The sequence below is a fragment of the Vanellus vanellus genome (genome assembly GCF_965231255.1).
Source record: "Vanellus vanellus genome assembly, chromosome: 3".
In the NCBI taxonomy this organism is placed as follows: domain Eukaryota; kingdom Metazoa; phylum Chordata; class Aves; order Charadriiformes; family Charadriidae; genus Vanellus; species Vanellus vanellus.
Genome location: NC_138907.1, coordinates 99,353,280 through 99,377,943, shown reverse-complemented (window position 1 = coordinate 99,377,943; position 24,664 = coordinate 99,353,280). Strand labels below are relative to the sequence as shown.

Here is a 24,664-nt window from a genome sequence, read left to right as displayed (position 1 = left end):
CTCACCACGATACTACTTCTGTTGAATTTTATTGTAGCACATAAACTGTATAGGAATGGCTAGCTATTTCCTACACACAACTTTAAAATTGCTATGATGGCAAACAGAGTGTCAATGCCAATATAAAAAATTATTTAACTTCTGACTAAATCCTTGTTTGTTCTTAACTAGCCCACCGCGTTCTTAATTTTTAAAGTCATCCTCTAAAGAATCATTTTAAATCTGAAGGGAAAACTTACTACTTTTTTCAAATCTAGCCCGAAAGCTAGAGAGGTTATGTTTATTTTGTGGGAAATCAATAAGTATCTCATGAGTTTAGACATTGGCTGTGGTTTATGACATCAAATTAATTACTGAAGTTTATACATATCTCTAAACACATTATTTTTTTCTGCTCAGAGTCCTAAAAGGTTATGTATCAACTTGAGGGAGGACAAAATCGGAATACTTGAATTTCAGAAAAACAGAGGATATACGGTAACAGTACCCTGCTTTTTTTTTCTGGGTACATGAAACTGAGACTTGAATGTGAAGAAGAATACATGGTTACCGTTCCTCACCCACACCTCTTTATATGATTTCCAGTTCCTCATCCTGCTTTTTGATGGAAATTGTCACAGACTTGTTTTAAATCATACAAATACAGTATAAGCATTCTTAAGGTGATAAGTAGATCTATGAGACATTAGACTGTATGCTTCTAAATATGGCTGAAATCACAGAAATTGGACTAATTAAATTTATTTTCAAAACCAAATACAGAAAGACAAAAAAAATTGTCAGAGATGAATGATAATAGTCAATGACTCAAGTTAGAAATGTTAAATTAGGAACAATATCTAGAAAAGCTGCTAGTAAAAGAAACCGCTAATGTTTGGGGTGATATTATCAAGTATTGCTCAACAAATCTGGAATCCAACAAGTGTATCTCAGGGAACAAATGCAGCAAAATCTCCAGGTGGGACTGTTGCAAGATAAATGCTTGTAACACCCTCCTATTTTACTTTTGGTTTTGAAGATTTGTCAAAGGAGTTGACCTTTAAGTAATGTAGAGAATATACACAGGCAACATAGCAAATTAACCGGATTTCCTGTTTTTAACACATGACATTTAAATATTCTTTTTATTGAACAATTTATAAAACTTTTACAGAATACTAAAAATTTTGGAGACTTTAAAAATGTTAATCTTATAATTAACAGTCAGGGACATGCTTTCTTTGCACATGCAAGACAGTGATATTATAAACCTATTGCTATGAACTTTACGGTAATAGACAACCATCTGCCTTCATGCTAAAGCAGAAGCACTACATTTTTTCCACTCGTGTGTAGAGATTTCACAATGGAGCAGATAATAATAACAGCTTAGCTAATAAAGAATTGTTTTATGGAGGAAAGAACAATACATTTAATATTAAAGTAAAAAACCTTATTTACTCAGAAAGGAAAAGTAAAAAAGGTAGCTCAGAGTACACAATCTACCCTTCACCGTATTCCCTGTCTACACAATCCTTCCTTTCTGTTGTTTGATCTAGCACTCACCTAGTTCAGTAATAAAGATTAAATTTACACTGGCAGCATATTTTCTATGCTGCATTTAAGGTTAGAGTTTTTAAAATAAAGCTTGTAACAATTTCTCATTTCCAGATAACTTTGGTAATTTGGAGTAAAAAGAAAAAAGGAAATACTGAAAGCAGTATTAAAGGGAACAGAGGCTTCAGATGTTTGCACATATATGCTTTAGACTAAATCCTCATTTCATGTATTTTGGCATATATCAGTGTTGATATTTTCAGTTTGACTTCAGCAAATACACTCATTCATGTCCATAATTTTCTGTTTCCGTAGAAAAATGGAGATAGATTTCCCCTTTTCAAAACTGTCATTTAAGGACATTTCAGAGTTCAGAGGTATCTGATTGTTTAGAGTAAAGACACTATGTATTTAAATAAACTGGCTTGGCCCTAATATGTCCATTACGACACTTACGACTTGAACATATTTCTCCTAAGGGCAGAACAAGCTGCTGGAGTTCATTAGTTAAGAAGCAATCTAATAGGAAAATGCAATATTGCATATAATAAGATGCTATATCGAGTTGAACCGCACAACTGAGATGACATTCATTTGCTTTCACTCTAGAAGATGGTCTTACACTTTGTCAGAAATATACACCAAGAAACTAAGTGGTATCTCTTAACCTAGATATGAAATAAATGCACACACAAATTCTAATGAAGATAAGATATCTACACAGGGTTTGTATATAAGACCTCGTGGTATGCCAGGTTGACTGTTACTATGCCAGTTGAGCGTATGATATATTTTCTTGTTGAAATTTAGTTAATTGTAGGTACGGTACAAGGTAGATCACTAAGATGATTAATAAGCATATATTACTGAAATGTACAGGTACATGTTACAGTATGTTTAAAAAAGATCACAGCTAAGGAGTCAAGAGACAATTTCCTTGACTGGAACAAAGGATTGTGTACACGATAATTTACTTTCTCCTTTGCAAGTAAATAATCATAATATGATTACAGATGCCCTTATCTCCTGTAATTATGATTTCTCTCCAGATTTCTTGAAGAACTGGTCCCTGACTATGGAAAGTTTATAATGATAGGCAATTTCTGGTCTCATTACACTAAATTATCAATCTTGCTGGAACTTTAGGATTAAATAAAATCACATTATATTTCAGTTACTTTTCAGCCAGTAAATACACGATACACCAAATTTGATTCTGACTTATATAAACAGGCAACGTGATAGCACATGCCCTGGGTTGTAGCTGCCCCAGTGAGCTGTCGATGAGCCTGACACATACTCCAGCCCTGGTTGACCCGGGACCTAAGGACAGAGGAGGCTGTTCCCTGTATTGATGGTGAGGTTGTAGAGGGTAAAAGCAGAGCTCTGCAAAAAGATGAACTCTTTAATTCGTCTTCTCCACACAAAGAGAAAAAAAGAAGAGAAATGTTCTTCTTCCAGTGCCAGAACTATTAAAAGGCATCCTATGCAGAAAAATGGATCATTGTTAAAATCTCATCACGAAGCATGCCTGCAAGCTTCAGCAAAGCAAATGGCATCTCTTCCAATTTTAGAAAAAAAAGAAATGATATCTCATGGAAACTAGATATTCAACCATTAAAAGGATGATATGATTACACACCTGAGATTATATTCTCAAAAGGAGCTACTTATTTCAGTTTTTTTTTTTAAAGCTTCTATTCTGATTTTATTGAATGGAATAGTTACCAGTGTGTCTAACATAGGATGCTTCAGTCCTAATCATCAGAGATTTGGTTACAACTGCAACTTAGTGTAGTAATTCCCTACTTTTAATTTGCTTTTTAGGTAGTCATAATTCAGTCATATTTTTACCCATGAGTTTGGAAACAAAGTCACAGAAAGAGAGAGAAGGGGACCCCTTCATTTACACAGGTAAGATAACATGTGAAATACCCTTGGAAATGTAGTTGGAAGACAGTCAGCTGATCCCATTGTATGAACTCAGCAGGCCTGTACTGGCTAAGCTTCAAAGGAGAAAATAGCGTAGGGTGATGTATTTTTGAATGAGCAAATCAAAAATAGCTGTTTCAATCGATGGACCAGAAGGTACTTCTGCCAAAGTCTGTGGCATGGGGAGGTAAGTACTCAGCACAGATAATATGATTCAAACATAGATCATGGCATTTTTCATTAAAAACACCAAACCGTAGAAGAGTCCTGGAGACTGACAGATTAACTGGAAGGTAAAAGTAGGTCAGAAGAAGGCAGGATTCAGAGTCTGGTAGAAGGCACCAGTGGAGTCCAGACAAGGTGTCACCCAACAGAGTGGTCACGCACATGCATTGATACGGCCTGTTACCGCAGGATGTCTGTCAAACTCCTGCTTAAATTTAACATTGCTTACTCCTGGCATAACCCTCGAGAAAAGCCAAAACCTACTCCCGTCCAAAACACTGCAGCTGATGGTGATACAAAGGATGCCAAACAACTGCATTCTTTGCAAAACAGAAGTGAATTCCGGCACATAAAATGCATGTAAATAAATAAAAAACTTTATTGAAATATTGAAAATACTTACTTGAAACACACTGAATGGTAACTAAATCTGTTACCTTTGAAGGAAGCCCACTTTTTTGGTTCCACTGTTTTATGGATTGTAGTGCAGTTTGCACAGCTGCCATGTATTGAAAGCAAGTGCAAATAGTAAGATCAGATAACAAATGCACAGAAGATATTCACAGAATTCAATTTTAACACTGGCAACATGAAAATAAATGATTTAATTTATTATAAACTTGAGAAACACTGAAAGGTAAAATATTCTCTGACATCTCAGCAACACACAACAATTTTTTTTTTGGAGCTCAGTCACTGATTGCTTTCACATATAGTGAGTGTAATGACCTACTTTCAGACAGTAATACAAGATGATGTTAGCTCAGATGTACTGGCAGTCTGGCAAAGACATTTTTAACTTTAGTTGCCTGTATTTCATACCATGGGAAGTTCATTAGGAAGATGTTACAGGTATATAACCACAATCTAGATGATTTTTTTGTTCTTTTCCTGTATACCGGTAATGCCCTTTAATACTATGAGAATTACCCACTGCCATTTATAACCCACTGTACCTTAAAAGCTAAAACAGGTTTTGAAGCCAGCTATAGAATCTGTCATAAAAAAGAACTTTCTGAAAAGCAGTAACGCAAAATAATTACAATTACAAAACAGAAACCCTAGCAGCTATTGATCAGTTTGTCTGATGGCCTTGATTCTTTTCACAAAGAAACCAAAATTGTTCAAAGACTTATTTTTTATTCAAATTATGTTCATTTGACTAATTTGTGCATTACAAGCAACAGTAATACAATAGGAGTATAAATGAGCCACAGAGTGAAAAAAGCCTTTTTCAACAAAGGACCAAGCACAGTGGCGAAAAAAAAGGGAAAAGAAAATGTAGAAATGGAAAACATATATTCTTTTGAGGAATTCTTCTCATTATTTTCATAAGTTAGCTTTCTTCTGTCCCAGAAATACTAGGTTGCATAACGTGCATTAACACTGTGCTCAACAATTTGTACAAATAACACTTTTTTTCATTCATGCAAGCCTGCAACTCCTACTGTTCTGCCTGACTCATATCACCCATCTTACCCTCCAATTATTCTATGAATCTACTCCTGAGTTACCAACAGGAACTGAAATGGAAAGCAGAAAAACATGGTGATCGTTAATTCTTCCCCTTTTCCTACGTCAAAGCAGCATAAGACTTGTATTTCACAACTAATAGAGAAAGAATGAACCACGACTACCTTTTTCGCAGAACCGACCAGTGAAGTGTAGTGGGCAGTCGCACTGAAATGAGGTGGCCCCAGTAGGCAGAGAGAGAGGATGACAAGTCCCTCCATTATGGCACAGTCCTTCCTGGCATACAGACGGCAATTCAGGGGAAATCGGAGAGGGCACAGACGGCTCAGGCAACTCAGGCACATCAGAAGAAACCATAGGGAATGCTGTTGACAGATGTGTGGGAACAGAAATCCTGAAAGGACAGAGACAACACATCAAAGCAAAAAATCATGAGACCTAATTTTGCCACTACGCTTCAGCTTCATTTAAAGACAGTAGGGTTTTTTGTTTAGTAATTCAGATTATATTTAAGAAAGTGTGAGTACAGTAGTAATTTCCAAATCAAGCCCCCGTCCTGAAATCTAGCAAAAAGATAATGAAGGTATTCTTCCCTGTGAGGGAGCAAGAAATAACCTCCATGCATGTAGCACAATTTGTACATGCTCTCATAATTCCTTTTGGGTGGATGTCAACAATGGAGTGATAAATAAATACAGGCCTGTATTATTAAATATTTTATTGCTTGAAGTTACCAAATCTCGTAAGGCTGTTCTAGAAAACGTGACTTCCATACAAGTAGATTAAGCATGCATATGCAGAAGGAAAATTCTGTAGTACAGCAATAAGGTATCTTTTAATTCATAGAAATAATATGGGGCGGGAGAGGGGAGAGAGATGTAGAGATTATTTTATTTTCATTTTTCCCCACAAATTTTCTTGTTTAGAATGACATTATCTCTCTCTTCTCAATTTTTGAGCTCTCACATTAACTACTAGACTGATATGTTAATAGTTTTCCTCCTTTTTAATTATTTTCTGTCTCAAAGTTGCTAGGAATTAGTTAGCAATAACCTGCTTGTCCTAATTATCAAATCTGTTTATTATTGCTTTTTGTTTTATTCAGAGAGACAAACCTGTGACTCACTAAAACTATACAAATTTAAGGCTACCAATTTACTAACCAGAAGAACTTATACGCATCACACAAATTACTACAATGAAGGCAAAGCAAAAGGAATTAAAAGTCACCAGAAGATTCACAGCTATTTATTAAGCTTGCATAACTAAAAAAATAGTTTTCACTAAATTTTACATGAGCAAGACATTCTTCTTTCATTTTATGAAGTTCAGGAGGTTCTACTTTATTCCAGAAAGCAACTTCTAATTCTGAAATTTGGCAATGGTAATCTAATAAAATATCTTACTATTTTTACTTCATTAGTAATTGATACTTTCTGAATATTTCTCTTACATCTTAATGTTGTGCCCCAAAAAAATCATATTGGAGAAAGGGAGACTAGATTGAACTGAAATGTCGCTAATGTGTTGGCCAAAACAGAACATAGAAATTACATACTTCATACAATGCTTTCTAGGCATCACAACCAGTGAAAGTCAGCATTTCTGGCAATATGTTAAACTTGCTTTACAAAAAATAAAAGCGGTGAAAGCACTGTGATACGATCCCTTCAGCATGACTTTGCATTCTCTACTCTAGGCATTTGCCATCTTAAATCTAGCTTCCAAATGTTTTACATGACAACCTGAAAACTGATTTTAGTGATTCACTTTTTGGAATACATGTTTTATAAAGTACCAATAAGCTTCATAATATTGTGAAAGAATATAGTATAACACATCCCAGTTAAGTATGACATGTGTAACTCGCACTAAATGAGAAAATGAAAAATCAGTTCTCTGAATCACCCATACAGCACATGTAAAAACCTGTACGAAGACAATGATACAGGCTGAGAGGCAGGTGGGAAAGAAAAGAAGCTGGACAGAGGAAGGACAGAAATAATTCAGGACAAAGTAAATATCTAAGGGGACACAGACAAAGGCATGGTAACTGAGAAAGGAGCGGAGCCCTGGGAAAGAGCAAAAGGGATTATGTGACAGCAAAGAAGAGACATGCAGAGCAATAATGGTACTGGAACCATTTGCAGGGGATACTGAAGCTGGGGCGCAGGCTGAGTGCAAGATATAAGATAGCCAAAGCGCACACACTGCGGTGGTTAGAAATAAGGATACAGGGTTTTCAAGTCAGTTAAAATCTATCTACTTTATAGGAGGGAGAAGTATCCAAAAAGATCATAGAATCATAGAATGGTTTAGGTTGGAAAAGACCTTAAAGATCATCGAGTTCCAGCACCCCTGCCATAGGCAGGGACACCTCCCAGTGGACCAGTTTACTCAAAGCCTCGTCCAGCCTGGCCTTGAACACCTCCAGGCATGAAGCTTCCACAACCTCTCTGGGCAACCTGTTCCAGTGCCTCACCACCCTTAAAGTGAAAAATTTCTTCCTAATATCTAATCTAAATCTACCATGTTCCAGTTTAAAGTGATTCCCCCTTGTCCTATCACTACATGCCTTTATAAAAAGTCCTTCCCCAGCTCTCCCATAGGCTCCCTTTAGGTACTGGAAGGCTGCTATAAGGTCTCCTCGGAGCCTTCTCTTCTCCAGGCTGAACAGCCCCAACTCTCTCAGCCTCTCCTCATAGCAGACGCGCTCCAGCCCTCGGATAATTTTTGTGGCCCTACTCTGGACCCGCTCCAACAGGTCCATGTCTTTCCTATGTTGGGGACTCCAGAGCTGGATGCAGTACTCCAGGTGAAAGATGGCAGAAAACAAGAAGGCTGAAAACAAATACCTAAAAGAGCTTGGTGACTGAGGACTTGCTGATAAGAAGCTTTTTAAGATTTTTAAGAAAATAAGTGACTTGCTGTTTGTTTCCATTTACATGAATAGAATAACAACATTTCCATTTATATGAATAGAATTACAACAAAGAAATTGCTGGGTTTATAACCATCCTTTTCTCTGAAGGGAAATAACTAACATGATCTTCATATGGGCTCTTCCATTCATAGCAGCATTAAGCGTGCACTGATGTGAGTGTTATCTTCTACCAGGCTAGCAGAGCAAATTAAAAATGCTTAGTCACCTGCTGCTGAGATTACAACCACTGATTAAGAAAAAAAAAAAAATTAAAATCTTCATTTTCTCCCCAAACATAAACTAAATGTTTGGGAAACTCTGAACACATAGTACGCTTACATAAAGAATCAGACAGTTAGAGGAGAAATTTATTGGAAGCTATTACTGGTATTTCGGGTTGACTGAAAAAAAAATCAATAACAAAAACCAAATAAAACTTGGAGAAGAATCAGCAAATAAACTAAGGTCTCACTATTAGCTATTAGAAAGACCATTTCTCTAATGACAGCTAACCCTATAGATGACCATTGAAAAATTATTCTTCTGAATCTGGTCACAGCTACCGTCAGAGGTAAAACACTGAATGGGAGGGCTATCTGCCTGCCTGGCAACTTGTGCATTCTTGTACCCACTGGAAGCACTGATTTCCAGCCGTGGAAGTTTCACATCTCCTTTCTGTCGGGAAGCTATTGTTTTTCTCTAACATTTTATGAGGGCAAGTAATGCAGCCTCACTTCGTTTTTTGGTTGACATTCTAATCCGCGGAGAAGAAAGAAAGGAAAGCTCCTTGGCAGGTTGATTTTTCCCTGGTTCGTTTGCTCGCCTTTCGCAGGGTGTCAGCCTTTGTAGTCTTGTTCTGGATGTTTTGCTTCTAGATGGTGCCTGACCGCTCCTGTGCCAGCACCGCTTCCAGGCGCCCCGCGGCTCGCTGCCTCGCTGCCTCAGCCGAGAAGAGTTTGCCTGGGCTGGTTAGTGGCGCAAACGTCTGCAGCTGCACTCACGAGCCGTTCAAGCTGCTGTTGTGAATAAGTAATGACCTCGGCTCAACGCAGTTTAACTAAAACATTTATTTGCATAAAGAGCCAGGAAGTGTTTAAAGTGGATTTAGTAACTGCCGTGTTAGAAGTTTTGACAAAGTGTAACAGAAGTAAATCAGGCAAAACTTGATTCACTGGTACTACACAACAAGGCCGCAGTTTTCTGTTGTTTTTTTTTTTTCTTTTCAATTTCCCAGCCTGTCACTGCCTCTCAGGTCAGTAATGCACACGGAGATCTTCTAACTTGCTGCAAGCATCAACACATTGTTTTTAATCTGAAGATGAGCTCAAACAGCCGAGTTTTAAAGGCCTGTAACCTTGTGTTTCATAGCTGAGTGCATGTAAGCTTGAAACGCTTGTCTAAATATAGATGTTAGTGCATTCTGAAGTCTTGTTTATTTTATATTACGTTCTTTACCACTCAAGGAGATGTATGATCAGCTGAATGGCAGGAATATAGCATTTAGGGATCATGCTCGATGTTATGTTGTTAAACCAAAAGCACACAATACCCTGACCAACGGTGCTTCCCGCTCCCTCCCCTACGCCCTCCTCCTCTTTTCAAAAAGAGCCCCAAACTGTCAGTGTGTGGAGTTAGTTAGGGGCACTGCAGATTCAAAAGCTGACAAAACATCTGTGCCCTGCCCGGGCAGCGCAGGGACTCAGCCTGGCCGGGGGCTGAGCTGGGTGTCGCTGGTTTATCCCCCGCACCGGGGCCAGCGACCGGGGCGCAGAGAGCTGGGACTCCAGCCCTGAGAACAGAAGGCTCAGGGGGATCTTGTCAATTTGTATAAACACCTGAGACGGAGGGGAGGGGAAAAGATGGAGCCAGACTCTCCTCGCTGGTGGCCAGTGAAAGGACGTGGAGCAACGGACACAAACTGGAATACAAGACATTCCACATAAATACAAGAAAAAAACTTTTTTTTTTTTTTTTTCATAGGGGTGATCTATCTGTATAATGGACTTCAAACCGAGACCTGCAAAGAGAGCAGACTTGTCCCCAAAGTAATTCATTATCAGGCTGATGTCTGCAGAAGCACTCTGACATTTTTCCTGAGGCAGGCTGAGGAGACATGCAATGGCACTGGGGTCCCAATGATATGATAACATCTCCACTGCCTATATCTTCTGGTACTTAGGCACTTAACATTTTCTTACTGAAGTAAAGGATTTAGCCTTATCTGATATGGGTTTGATAAGGAAGTTTGTATTTTTAGCTTGTCAATAAAGTAATTTGTGTTGGGACGCGACGCTTTTATTTGCAATTTTCCTTGGTGGAGAAGCTTGTACATGCCATTTTTCTTGGGATATGACAGACTATTATTACTTTAAGCAAATGTTTTAGATTTTGGAGCCAAAAGAAAGATTTTTCAAGGTCATTAGCACGCAAGGTAGAATACAATTTCAAAACCTTATGAAACTGAAAACAACTGCACTTCATGGAAATGTTGGTTTAAACAGGAACAAACCCCTAGTATCTTGTACGTAATTTGGCAAGAATGAACAAAGCCTTTTATAGACTGTTTTACTGTTCACAACCATGTGAAGAAGAATGCTTTAAATAGCATTTCACTGATTTTGATGAATCCACAAAACAGTATAGCTGCACACTTACCCTACTGGAGAAACCACTTAAACCACTCAACACAGTAATAGAGAAAACTATTTAAGGGATTACCATAGAGGGATTATTTTTGTTCAGCAGTTTATATCTGAATCTTATTTCCTCACCCATCCCAGTCTTTGTTTCATTTGGAAGAATCAGGTGTTATCTCTTTAAAAAATTCAACTCTCAATGTATGTTCCAGGCTATGAGCCCAGCTTCTCCCTCCTACTAGGCACAACATTTGGTAGCAGAACTCAGTGATACTGTAGTTGCAGTTTTCCATTTAAAAATTCACAGTTGGTATAACATCATTTGCAACTGCTTTTGCACACACAGCATCTCATTTAATGGTGCAAACTCTTAGCAATGCAAATAATATATTCGATATACAATGCAGCCGAGGATGTGAGAATGCAATTAACAGACATAATGAAGTTTATGAAAGCTCGGTTTACAAATCTAAAGAAAAAAGCATGAACTCCAGGATACATAGCAGTGCCAGATAAGGGAAGAAATGTCAGGTATGGAAAGAGAGATGAAAGAAGAAAGAAGAAAGAGGAAAAGGAAATACATGTACTAAGAGGCATATTCCTGCTCTGTTTGCTTTAAAGCGTGTAGATTCCATAGACTTTGCAACAGATAAATAAGTTAATGTGACACAGAATCTGCAGCAACAATACTTTATGGTGAAAGTGTAATAGCAAAAGCCTTCCTAAACAAGACATTAAAGCGAGCCTTCCTTAGATGAGTCTTCCTTAGGTGATATTTGAAAAAAAACCTCTTAGTCCCTGAGTTTAGGACATGACAAATAATGGTTTTGCTAGAACCAAATTTGTTTACCAAATCCAGTCCCCTTTTTACTGGCTTGGTTGCAGAAGTAAGTGAGCATTGAATCTCTCAGTTGTTCACACTGATCTTTATTTTGGCTTGGTTTTGCTGTTTCATAGCCTTCCCCATCCTCCCTTTTAAGCCTCTCAACTTTCTATCATCCAAACATTAAACTCAAAAAAAAGGAGAGCAATCTAAACTAATGAGCACTGAGTGGACCAACGTGCAAATCTTAAACTTTCTGAAGTTTAGGCAAATCATGAATCTGTCTGAACATCAGCTTTGTGTTTTTTATTTAGTCAATAGTCACAGTTAGAAAACCTCTTCCCAGTTTCCTTTTAGCTGCTGTTTAGAAAAACAGCACTTCATAATGCCCGACTACTGCATCTTTTTGTTGATTTCTGCAGCTACCCTTGTTTCTTGAAAGTAGTGGTTTTGAATGGGAAAAATACTTTCACTCCCTCCTTGAAGATTCTCTCAGCAGATCAGAAATGTTATTTTTTTAACATGGCACTGTACTTGCCCTTCTGAAAAGCCTCTGCAAGATTAGAAAATAACCATTCTGTCCAGTCCTAAATGGCTGAGTAAATTGTACTGGGTAAATTGAGTTCCTGTAACAGAGATGCCATGAGAGCTATCTAAAAAAATCACAATTCCAGAATGGAGTCACTACCATTTACCAAAGCTTCTATCTAGCTGCAAGGGCTAAAGACATTCTTCCACCTAAATGATGCCATCTGTAGTTTAGACTCCAAAATTCAAGATCTACCTACAGATGACTATTGCACAATGTGTCTGTGTGGGATAAAGGAGAATCATTTCTAGATCCTGGATATGCAATTGATTTCCTAAGTAATAATTTATCTCAGGCAAGAATTCTGCATTGTGGTTATCGGGACTGTCATAGCCAAACCTTCGGTCTTATCCCACAGTGAAGATTCTCCAGATGGCTAAAGCCTTGCCTTGCCAAGCAAGAAAACAAAATGCTTCAAGAGGTATATTAAATAAAACAACAGATATGGTGGAAAAATCCAAGTCTGTACTCAGATGAATGTTCTAATCCAAAGGATGCGGAATCATATGCGAAAACTTTTCCTTTCTCCACTCAACCCAATGAATGCTTGTTCCATGCAGGACAGAACAGACCAAGGGACTGGTTTGGGGAGTTCTTACAGCACTTCTGGTCGCAGACTGGCAAGTTTATAATTCCGTCGAGCTGAGGACGCAACTGAAGTCAACTATCTGATAAACCAGAACAGTTCTCTTACCATTGATCTGAAGAATAAAAAGGGAAAGCAGGTACGTACCACCATTGCATGTCTTGTACAGTCTCATTTCAAGTTCTTCTGGGTGTGCCTAGTAGACCTTGCTGTCTGTGAGATACACTTATGAAGGATGAGTAGAGGCATTCTCAGACCCTAACAGGAGTGAGGGGGGACTCTCAAGAGAATCAAAGTGCTTCCAGAAATTTGACAAGCTGGAACTTCAATGCACCCTGATTACATTGCAGATAAAACACAGTTTTGAGAGTACGTATTTTGTTTTTAGATGCCTCACAGAAGTATAGTTTAGGCATCTAAATAATTTTCACAGCCAGAGTCCTTAATATCTTTTTGCATTTGTTTCCCTATGTGCTGAAAATAGTTCTTGCTGGATAGAAAGCATTTTGCTATTCAAAGACTGTGTGACTGGAGAGAGATGGGAATATGAAAAGGCGTTCTGTATCACACACTATTGAAATTACCATGAGAGCTGGTCTGCAAGCAAGATGAGACAGACATGTAGAAATTATTAGTACAGAAAGAGTTAAAAATGCAGAGTGCTGTTATCTATTATCTACTCTTTCTTCTAGACTTAATTTCTAATTATATCTTAATGCTGGAGAATGGCTGGCATGCATAAACACAAACATCATTTATTCATCAGTAATCTGGCATTTAATTAAAATATTACTGCATTCTCATTGAGTGCATAAAGAAGAATGTTGTAAATATGACAGGTCAAAATATCCCTGTGATATTAAGAGACAGAGTGAAAAAATACACTACTGAAAACTTCCTAAATAGTATTTTACAAAGTAATAGATAAGGAACCAAAATAATAGGCCTTTATGTACATTTTTTCTATGAGGAAAAATGATTTTATAGTCAATAAAGTGCATGTCACAGATGAGAGAGTAAACAACAGTCCACAGTTGATCTGGGTACTGGGGTTTACTTAAGAACCAACGAGATTAGAGCTTTTACCCTGCTTGATTATCTCGCACACTTCCTCACGCCCTCACTCCACCCTAGGCCCTGTTATGTTCAGTGGGTTTCCACTTTCCTTCCCTGCAGGGAGGTTGCTGCTGGTCTGGTAAGGTCAAGTCGAACGTCATGTCTATTCACACTGCTCATAGTAACTGGTCTTGATGGTTACCAGCCGCGATTCCTGTGCATTCTCTGGTATTCATCTCCATGCATCTTTCTCATCTTCAGTACCTTCACCCACTTCCAGGATCTTTCCTCCAGTCCGGATGTTTACCTCCTTCTTTCCTGGCTCCCTTCTTTTGTCCAAGACCACATCTTCTTTTCAGGGACTTTTATTTTTCAGTACTCACTTTTCTCTCTAGAACCCCCAGCATCCATTTTTGCCAATCAAAATAGCCTCCCTGTGCAGAAGGACAACGTGGGATCAGCCTCCTAAATGGTGCTTTTATCCCATGTCTCTTTATTAACTGGAGGTTTCAGGGTGTGCTACTATTGTTTGGTCAAGACATTATCAAAATTTACAACCACCTCATACTGATTGCAGCTATCATGTAGGAGGCTTCTGTTTGAGAATTCAGAAGTTTAATTTTGGATATTCGTGTGTGTGTGTGTGTCCCATTATCTTGTTTACGATTTAACAATTTTTTTCCCTACAGCATTATCATATTTTAGAGTGCCCTAGTGTAAGAGGCAATGCTGGCAAGTGTGGTTTTCTTCTTTCTCATACTAGCACGGAATGACCGCAAGGGTACACTAAAGAAAGTTCTTATTGATGGGATTTTCCTAAAGGAAGGTTATTAAATGCTGGAGTACGGAATATTTTTCTCTCACACAATTGGAAAACTATTTAAATTTTGGCCACAATGTGTTTAGTGAGCACTCTCACATTACTTGAAGGTGAACAAATACTCTAACAATGACAATGACAGCAGCAACAAGAACAATGAATAACAAAGTAATTAACATATTCAATACTTATGACCTCATGTGCAATCTCTCTTCAGTTCCAAATTCTCCAAAGCATCAAAATGCCATCCAAAATAGCCTTTTCCCTCCTAAATATTTGAAGACATTTCATCTGCCAATAAAACTCTTACAATAGAATTCACTTGGTCAACCGCTATCTGCCTAGGAGTTTGGAAGCCTGCCTGAGCTGATCACCCTGGTTGTCCCTGTAGACAACCTATATGCAGAGAGAGACATCTCCAGTTCATCCCATTGTAAGATAAGTGACCGCCTTTCTCGATTGGCTGGAGATGGAACAGAACAAATTAACTCTGACGAGTGAGGACAAATACCTACTTCTAGTCACTATGCCACACTTAAAATCATGCATGTTGTGATTATATAGCTGAAAAACATCCCAAACCTTTTAGGTATTCAAAATATTTGCTAAAAGCATTCCCGATGAATTGCATACTTTTACAGCAAAGAATAGAGCTTATTTTAGCCTGTTACAACCTAAACCTCTATGCAATTTGAGTTTGCAATGAAAAGACTGATATGACTTTAACATTAGTAAGAGAATGTGACTCTGGTTTCGCAAAATCTTGAAACGTGGAGAGAGAGTAACAGGCAGCATCATCAGGACTGCAACTGAGAAGTTTTATTATTAGTGTGAACAACTGGAAGAAAGGCATAACCGTTCACAAACAAGAAATAAGGAAAGGAAGCTCCAGATGCCTTGTCAGCAGGTTTCTGTCTTTCCTTTCAACTCGCAGAACAGCACTCAAAACTGTCTGCACAGGAACCAAGATCAAATGCAGCAGAAGAACAACATGCCACTGCGCTGCACTAAACTATTCAGTTTTGGTCAGGACTAGGAATAATTGAGGAGCTGTCTTTTCTTCACCTGGATTACTTAACAGAAAAATACTAAAAGCCGATTATTCATACCCTCCCATCTTCTTATCAGCCAAAAAGCTGTGACATGGCAAGATCATAGGGAGGCAGAGAACACATTAAATTAGAAGTATGTTATATTGAAATTCAACCTGTTCCAGGGTAACTTTTAAATAAGTTGATATTTTGCATCCATTGATCCTAACAGCTTTTGGTTAGCTTAAACACTACCTGAACCCCAATGCTATGTCATTGGAGGTTTGAGTCCCTGGTCATGATTTGAGACTAGGCAACACCAGTTGCTGAAGTCATTGATCTTTTCAACGAGTTTCAAAGAGAAACCTGAGGCAAAACTGGGAGAGTATTCTCAAAGGCAGAGTGAATACTTCTATTGTTAGCTTCAAATTGCACTGTATTTTTCTGCTATTCTTTCTTCAGAAACCTTAAATCATGAAGGGTGCCTGTATTTAAAGAATCGATATTAGCAATTTAGCAGGGTCATTATCTCAAAGCAGCTCAGATTTAAGAATATCAGCCAGATCCCTCATGATCATATCAACAAAACAAGCTTTTTATGAAAGCTGTCATCTGAACACAATTGGGAGGTTAAAAGATATAAGAGATTACTTTGTTGTGTTTACCTTCTTCCTTTTTTTTTTTTCATTTACTTTCTTGGTTTCCTTAGAATTCAAGATTCAAAACATCTAACCTTTTGATTTAAATGATGAAAATAAAACCCACCATAGCAAGTAGATTATGCTTTGTCATTTGCAAAGGGCTTAGCAGAGCTTGGGAGGTACAAATATACCTTTTATTAGTAAAATATAGTAAGTTCCTTCAATTAGTCAAAGGATGAAAAGCTGGCAAAGGCTTAATTATATGGCCACATTCCCAAATTAGAGAATTTACCTTAACCTGTTTATATTAGAAACCTATTCTGAAGGAACAAAAATTATTGATTGTAAATAAAATTAATCTCACTCACAAGTAGAGCCATCTTGCCACTTAAGAGTTCTGAATTGTGGTGAATTTCTTTCATATACTTTAATTCAGTCAAGAATATTTTCTATCTTCTAGTTTATGAAATGGATTTTATAATTGGTAAATGCTGGAAGCCAGTTATTGATGTCACACTTCTGTTTATACTACCCAGAAACGAAAGAGATCTAATCACTTCCCTTTGTTTTCCTACACTACTCACTCAATTTTATAACATCAGTGAAATATGTTAGGCAGTTAGTTCTAAGAAATTACTGCATTTTCAATTGGCTAATGTCACTTGGCCTTCAGCCTTGCTCCTTACACATGTAAAAAATTCATATTGCATCTTGATATTTACATATGGAATTTTTTTTATGGTTAAGAAATGCCAACTCACACTTTTATGTCAACTAGGACCTTGTATGAGTACTAGCGCTGCAGCATTTCATATCTACTTCTTAATTTTACAGTGGGTGGAGAGAGGAAAAATAGGGAAACCTGGCTTCAGACAGCTGGCCTGGAGCATGTAAGTCTCAACAAGTTCTTGCCTTCTTCAAATGGAAACAGGTGGTTTTTTTGAAGTTCAGTTCATTTATGTTCATGTCCCCTTTTTGACAGCGTTTGCAATTTTAACAGCTCAGAGTTTATGGACTGAATCCTTCATTTTCCCGATAAATAGATAAATTACTTAAGATTTCTACTATTCATATGACCAACCACTGCTTCCTTTAAACAGCAGAGCTTCAAACGAAATCTTCAAACCATAACTAATATTCTTTCTAGAAATTTACCAATGACTTGGGAAAGGAGCTGAAGGAGAGGACGCAAACCTCAAACTTATCTTTATATTATATGTGTGATTTGGAGTGAATTGTCAAAAATATACATGAATACCTACTGCAGTTTTGCACAGACAAAGCAGTGTACACTCTAAACATTCTACACATTACCGAATTTGATCTTTCGAGAGCCAGGCTTTCTTTTTGTACCTATTCATTTTAAAGTTTACACATATATTCTGAATTGCTTATGCTTCTGGTTTCTGCTTTTCATATGCCAGTTCTTTGAAAAAAAAAAAAAAACCCCAAAAGAAAAGGATTTTTTATTCTCATGAATATATCAAGATCTGTCTTGATTTTCAGGTTAAATTTCTCAAGCATTTTCTCTTTACCCAAGAGCTGTGGTTTCACTTCTAAAGAAGGAAGGAAAGGATACAACAGGATTTAAAGCTGTTCTTTTTCTGAATAGTTACTTCAACAAAGATCAATAGCATATTTTTTTAACTGTTATACTAGTGTTTCAAGGCTGCAGGGGGCACTGATGCACTGTATATCTACAGTACTGCAGAGCAAGAGTCAGACAGGATATGATTAAACAGTCCTGCAGGTTACACATACAGAAAAAACAAATAAACTATTTATAATCAATTTAGGCTTTGAGAAATTAGGTAATTGTAAAATATTTATATGAATTTTGGAGGGGAATTAATGTTTCTTTTACTGGTAAATATATTTGGTTTTCTGCTGCAATCAAGTAGTTGTAGGGATAAGACTGTTTTCTTAACTTTATAGGCAAGGTCCCTTGAAGGATGATATCTCTTTCTAGTATTTCATTACTTAATATTACAGCCTTAAACAAACAATCCCGTTCCCTGCAGAAAATAAAATTTTGCTTAGCAGCTCCCTAGAGAAGGCCATTTATTGACTGTTGATAATAACTCCTTTATATATTAATCAGCCAATACAGATGCAATCTGATTCCCCCTCATTTAAGTAAGAATGTATTACAGTAAGAAATAATTATTTTTTTATCTGTTTATTCAATATTTTCTATTTTAGCACTTTAGAATGATGGCATCTAAGATGTAGAGATTTCCTGATTAGATGAATACATTTATCACTCAGCAACATATGGTAGACATGCAACATCATAGTTTCATCTCTTCTGTTCATCTCAGATCTTCATATTTCCTGCAGTTACAACTGTACTGAGCCCAGTAAGCTATGGTTGTCTCGAGAATCCTTTCTAGAAAGACATGCGGTCTAATTTTAACACAGCAACACATGAAGAAACCACCACTTCGATTAGTAGTACCAATTTTAATCATCATTACTGTTACGGCTTTTTTGGTTTATTACTAATTCGGAAGTTCTGGTTACAGCCTTCAGCCATTGGTTCTAACATGCTGGTTTCTGTTGAGCTAAAGAAACCTCCTCTGTGTCCAGTATTTCTCCTCGTCAAACATATGCCCTATTTTTGTATATGCTATAATCACCTCAGTCATATTTTAGGAAAAAACCCCAAATGAGACTGAATTCCTAAAGTATCTTTCTACATACCTTTTTTAAAAAAATATCACCGATTTCTTTGAGGATTTTTTAATTATACCTTTCATCTTTTGTACTTTCTAGGTACTGCTCCAGTGCACACCAGTATACAATGAAATACAGTACAAACAATATCACAATCAATAGTGTACATAGAAATGAAACTATCTTCCTACTTTCTTGTTCAGACACACAGAAATCTCATTTATCATTTTGCTCCAGAAGCTTACTTGAGTTGATTGTCTACATTAAATAATAAAAATAACTCTTCAGAACATTTTTTTGCTTTTGGGGTTTGGCCTGTTTAAAGAAGATCTTCAAATAAGAAGTTTTGTACAAAATTCATTTCAGAAAAGTTACTACGTATTTCCATTTTTCAGGCTTTCTTTTTCTTGTAATAATGAAATCTGCTATGTTCGAGCAATTTTAGAGGAATTTTATTTTATTGCAAATACATTTTATGAAGTTAATTGCATATTATACCAAATTTTGTTTTATAGGTTCACAATACGTATCACTAGAATGGACATCTTTCAGATATCAAAATTGGGAACTGTTTTATAAAAAACTGTTTTTAAAACTTGGATTCTTTAATAATTTTTAGATCTGAAATGGACAGTTGTTATGAAAAGTGCTCTGCCATAGAGAAGCTCAAGCCATCTTTTTTATCGTAAAAAATGTTCATAATCTTTTCCAAAAAAGTGGAATATTTTTTGTGATGGATTTTATTTTCTATAAAAATACACAAGGTTTTGTGATGTTGTTGATTGTTTCACTTTTAGCTTTGTTAAGTGAGATTTTTACAAACCCACCAATACTTCATAAGTCATGAAGTCCTGTGGTCTATTCACTGACACAATGGAGGACACAGAATGGGTGCCAGCGGAGAGCTGCCAGACAGAATAAAACTGAACTTGCAAACTTTTCTTTTGACATTCCGGCTGTTAGCATTTGAAGGCAGCTCTTATGATTTCTTATTACTTCTTTATCAAATTCAAAAGTGAATTTCAAAGATGACAAAAGTCAAAGAGAAAGTATTATACTGATTCAAGCTTCCAGTAGGCAAATTATTCCTTTCAGTATGACTCTCATTCTTACTTATTCTATCTCATATGCCTCTCTTCACAATACAGTCTGGTATAATAACAAGAATAATTACATCTCCATTATGAGGCACTCGCTGCTCATAACTTCGAAGTCATGGAAACCTGCTCCAATGTTTAATAATTTGTAAGTATATAACAAAACATTTTTTCTCTATTTCTAGATTTCTGTAATTGGAATCACATCACGTGCTAGCACTAAAGCTGTGTGACTCTAGTCCAATAAGGAAAGCAGGCAAAATAATTTCTTTTGCTATTCAATTGGTTTTAGACAATTCCTTCTGTTATATACTTAGCTTTTCTGAACCACTACTCATAATAAATTTAAGAGTAGATATATATGGAAATATTCTTAAAGCAGAATTCTGTCAAACCATCCATGCACCCATCTGCAACTTTTAGACAGGCAGAAAAAAAAAAAAAAGATTATTTTTTCTATTCTAAAAGAGTATTTTTTCTACTCTAAAAGAGTAGAAGAAGAGGGGTTTATTATTCACATACCTGGCTGGCTGGAAGCCCAAGTGATTATTTCAGGAAGCTACTGAACCATACCTCTTGATGTCTTCTGTCACTAAGATATTTTTTTTTAAGCATTAAGGTAAAGTTTCCAAAAGTTACTGCAATGGCTATGACACATGGCATTATTAATGCTGTGAAAAATATATGTAGTGTAGTTTTAAGAACTTTGGAAAATGGCTTTAAATTTAGTATTTATTTTGTGAATCTGCTACAATTTTATAGGACAGTTAGGATGTTCTCAACCCAATCCTTTTTGTTTTTATTCTGGCGAAAGACTTCTGTTTTCATGTCTATAATATTATTTCATTTTTAGGGGAAGCTGCGCTGAAATCTGAAATTACATTAATTCATAAGAAAATGAGTCTTTCTCATAAATCTTTAAAATGTATTTTCTTGATACAAATTTTTTTCAGAAGCTATTCATGATCAAGCACAATTCGTGTTTGGATGACAGAATTTCTAGGGAAACAGAAATACTCGAAGCAATTTGGCAGAAGGTAATGAACACTGTCATCAACCTAGAGCAACATAAAATGTGGCAATCTGTAGGATTCCTGGAACTACGATCTTTGATGTAAAGCAAAAAAGGGGTCCTCCTCTTTTGCTGGTGCTAAAAATATACATCTGAAATCCTACACCTCTCCACCCGTCAGATTACAATATAATCCACAGGTAAGAAAGGCTGAAAAACTGCAAAAATGCTTTTAAAGTATCTTAGCAGCCTTCTAGTTCTGATCACGCTCGACACTGAAGAAGAATTCACTATGTTGTCCTTTAGACTGTAATGTCTCCCAGAATTTCTGCACCACCCCATGGTGGTCCGCTGAGCTCTGTCACATCCGTAGCTCTTATTTCCTGCGTAAGAACTTATGACAATCTACTGAACAGGCACGTGGCAGGCAATCTCTCTCATTTCAGCGTTTTAAGAATATGCTGTGGATGGATACAGTGACTTTATACCCTAATTGCAGCTGTTTGTGGGGCTTTGAATCTACGACTCAATTAAAGAGGCCAAAACACATACAGACTTCTGTTGTAACAGAGGTCTTGAACACTTATTTCTCCTTCCTAAACTATTTATGTAGCAAATTCCGTCCTATACCACGAGTATTCTGATTAAAGATTAGCACTTTTTTTACTGATGTGTAAAGGGATCAATTTATACGCAATGGTTACATATTTGGGGTGAAAGAAGCTTTATAAATTCCGTTATCAAATGTAGTAATCATATACTGTAAGAATCACCAGTACTGGAGATATTCAATATTATATAACTGCACCAAAACAGATACAGAGGTGTGATGTGAGTGCAAAATAGCATTTCTCCAGCACTGAAACCTTTTCTTTAGCACATGAAACAAATACGTTATAAAATAATGAAGTATACGTGAACGGCAGTAGACAGACAATTTCATAAAAAAAACTGTGAGTCTTATTCATAACAAAATTTCCTTTCTGTGCAACTGTGTCAGAATGTTTTCCAAAATATTTGAGATATTATTTATTTGCAGTTACACACTCCCTCAGAGTTACGCATCGGCACGCATACATTGACATATATACTTGCAAATGACTCCGTGATAAAACCAGAAGAAAAAAATGCACGGTATCCTTTAAGTCTTGTCCTATTAGCTTCCACACAGGTACCAGGCAATTACAGCAGAAATCAAGGTCTCATTACAGTTGTTCTTTACAGACACACTACCAGACAGTGACTGCCACCAAGTTCTATTGACAGAATTAAGAAACAATCCTCTGTTGGTATAATGCACACACCTAAAGTTACAGAAGCATAAGCAAGGTCAAGATAAACATTGCCAAAAATTATTATTACTCTTTTAGAAATAGAGGGTTGCCCCAAGAAAGACTGGTGTTTGTTTTGTGGTATGCTGATGAGAGACAACCTTTTCCAGAAATAGGGAGAGTGCACATTATCTCACCTGTATATATTTGACACGCAGATTTGTCTAATATCCATCACAAACAATTTCACAGAATACTTCAAAAGATTGAGCTAAAGGCTTACACAATTTAAATGATTTTGAGGATTTATAACAGTAGGAAAGATTACACCTGTCACTTTTTTTTTTTTTTTTCCTTTTCAACACTGAAGTCTGTATCACTGAAAAGGCATCAGCTAAACAGCAATGCCAAAAGAGGAAGAAAAGGTAACAGAAAAATACCCCGAATTCATGTACACACATAGAACAGAAAGAAAATTGCACAGGACAGCAATACTCACAAAGTAAAAGAAAACGTTACAAACAAATGTTGTAAAAGATGAGGGAAATCAAGAATGGCAAATCAAGCAAAGAGGATGAAAGTATATAAAAGCAACTCAGGCATTGGAAAAGGAGGAAGGGGCAATTAGAAACAAACAGTAAAGGTTATCAGCCAGCAAAAGCAATAGATAAGAGAGAAAAAAATAACAAAATAAATGCATAAAGAAGAACAAATGCTTGTTATCATTCTCTGTGTTATAATTGCACAGAATTATTATTAACATATATCTAGCGTCACATATTGGTGAATACATATGAATGGTATTTCTGAAGCTTCATCTTCACTTCTGTAGTTCAGAAACATTTAGTCTGATCCCTATGTCAATCACAGAAGAGAGAGAAAACCTGTTAAGTAACTAAATAAGTAGTGTCAGTATTGTTCATGTAATCATTTCCTTACAGTACTGACAAACACTGTATCATCTTTTTTTTTTTCTGTTTCAGAATTAAGCACGTATCTCCAAATTGTTAATGAAAAAATATGAGCATAACTACCTATGCTGAGATGTGAGAATATAACTTATAGTCTGAATAACCTCTCTTTCACAGACAACAGAAGCTTAATGCTTCTCGTAGGATCTTCTATCTATTCATAAACTAAGATGTAAGTAGACAGAAGAGCTTCAGTCTGGAGCTCTGTCATTTTCCCTTCAGCTGCAAGCGAGCTTGTACATTTGATTGAGTTTAAGTTTTTCAGCTCAGGTGGATTCATATGAAGAAACTCTTTAACCTTACCTCAGTCTTCTATGGACTCTTACGATGAACTGTAACATGCAGTACGCACCACCATAAGCACTCTTCCTTTTCCAGGTGTGGAATAGTAACTGACATTCACACCTTTCTCCAGGCCCAACTTTCCACTTTCCAAAGTACGCAGTTCATTCCAAAGACAGAAATCAAACCCCTCAGACGCCTGGTGTCAGATGCTCCGAATTCTGATGTTTTACAATAGTCTTAAAAAGCAGGTAGTTCCAATAGAGGAAGAGACAGGCTGAGAAATTGCACAGGAGACTGAACTTCACAAAGCTGTGAGGGGTTTGTTGTGATGTTTGTAAAAATATCACAGAAAACTACAGAATGGAAAGGGGAGAACTCACACAGAAGGAAGGGGATATAGAGCTTGTTGGAAAGTGGATAAGTGAGGGGAAAGTGGAACTGAGGGCTTACTGAAAACATGTAGAGATCTCCAAAATGTATTGCATAGCTCCTGAGAAAATTGCCATGCATTAGGGAACCCATCAGTCCTCTTGATGGAATGGAACTTGGGTAATGCACATTCAAGAGCCTCTTTCCTAAATGCAACTAGCAATCAGAGTCTTTGCTGAAATGAAGCTCGGTTTCAGCCTGGAAAAAAAACATCTTAAGATAAATTAACAGCAAAATAAAATCTTTAAAAAAAAATTAACCGAAAACCTGTCCAACGGGCAGTAATGAAAAACTCAGCTTATTAGCTCCTGTCTGTGAGAGCAAATCAGTCTTGTACATTTGCATTCATCAGTAAGAATCCTCTTAGGAAAACAGCAAACAGTATTCTTCTTTTTCCCAGTAAGGAATTTTTTTAAAAAGAACAAATCATGCTTGGATAGAGAGATATATATGTATATGCATATACGCTAATGTATGCATATGTATAGGTAATTTTATATACGTGCTTGTGTTTGGAACCTTTGAGTTTACTACATGCAGTAAACTCTTACAGGAATATAAAGCAGTCCTAGCTCTCAGACACTAAACCCAAAGTGAGCTGCAGTAAACACTAGCTTTTAATACTGGGACTCAGCTTAATTTAAATCTGTCA

At 36.7% G+C, this 24,664-nt stretch overlaps 1 protein-coding gene across 1 annotated transcript in view; it reads right to left on the bottom strand.

The window, feature by feature from the left end:
* Positions 1 to 24,664, bottom strand: part of EYS (eyes shut homolog) — a gene marked incomplete at both ends in the record, with an annotated part of 840,074 nt that overhangs the window by 222,247 nt on the left and 593,163 nt on the right. Inside the window, one exon of the mRNA XM_082480747.1 lies at positions 5,331 to 5,560. Coding sequence (XP_082336873.1) covers positions 5,331 to 5,560 — 230 coding nt within the window. The remainder of the gene's footprint in view (positions 1 to 5,330; positions 5,561 to 24,664) is intronic.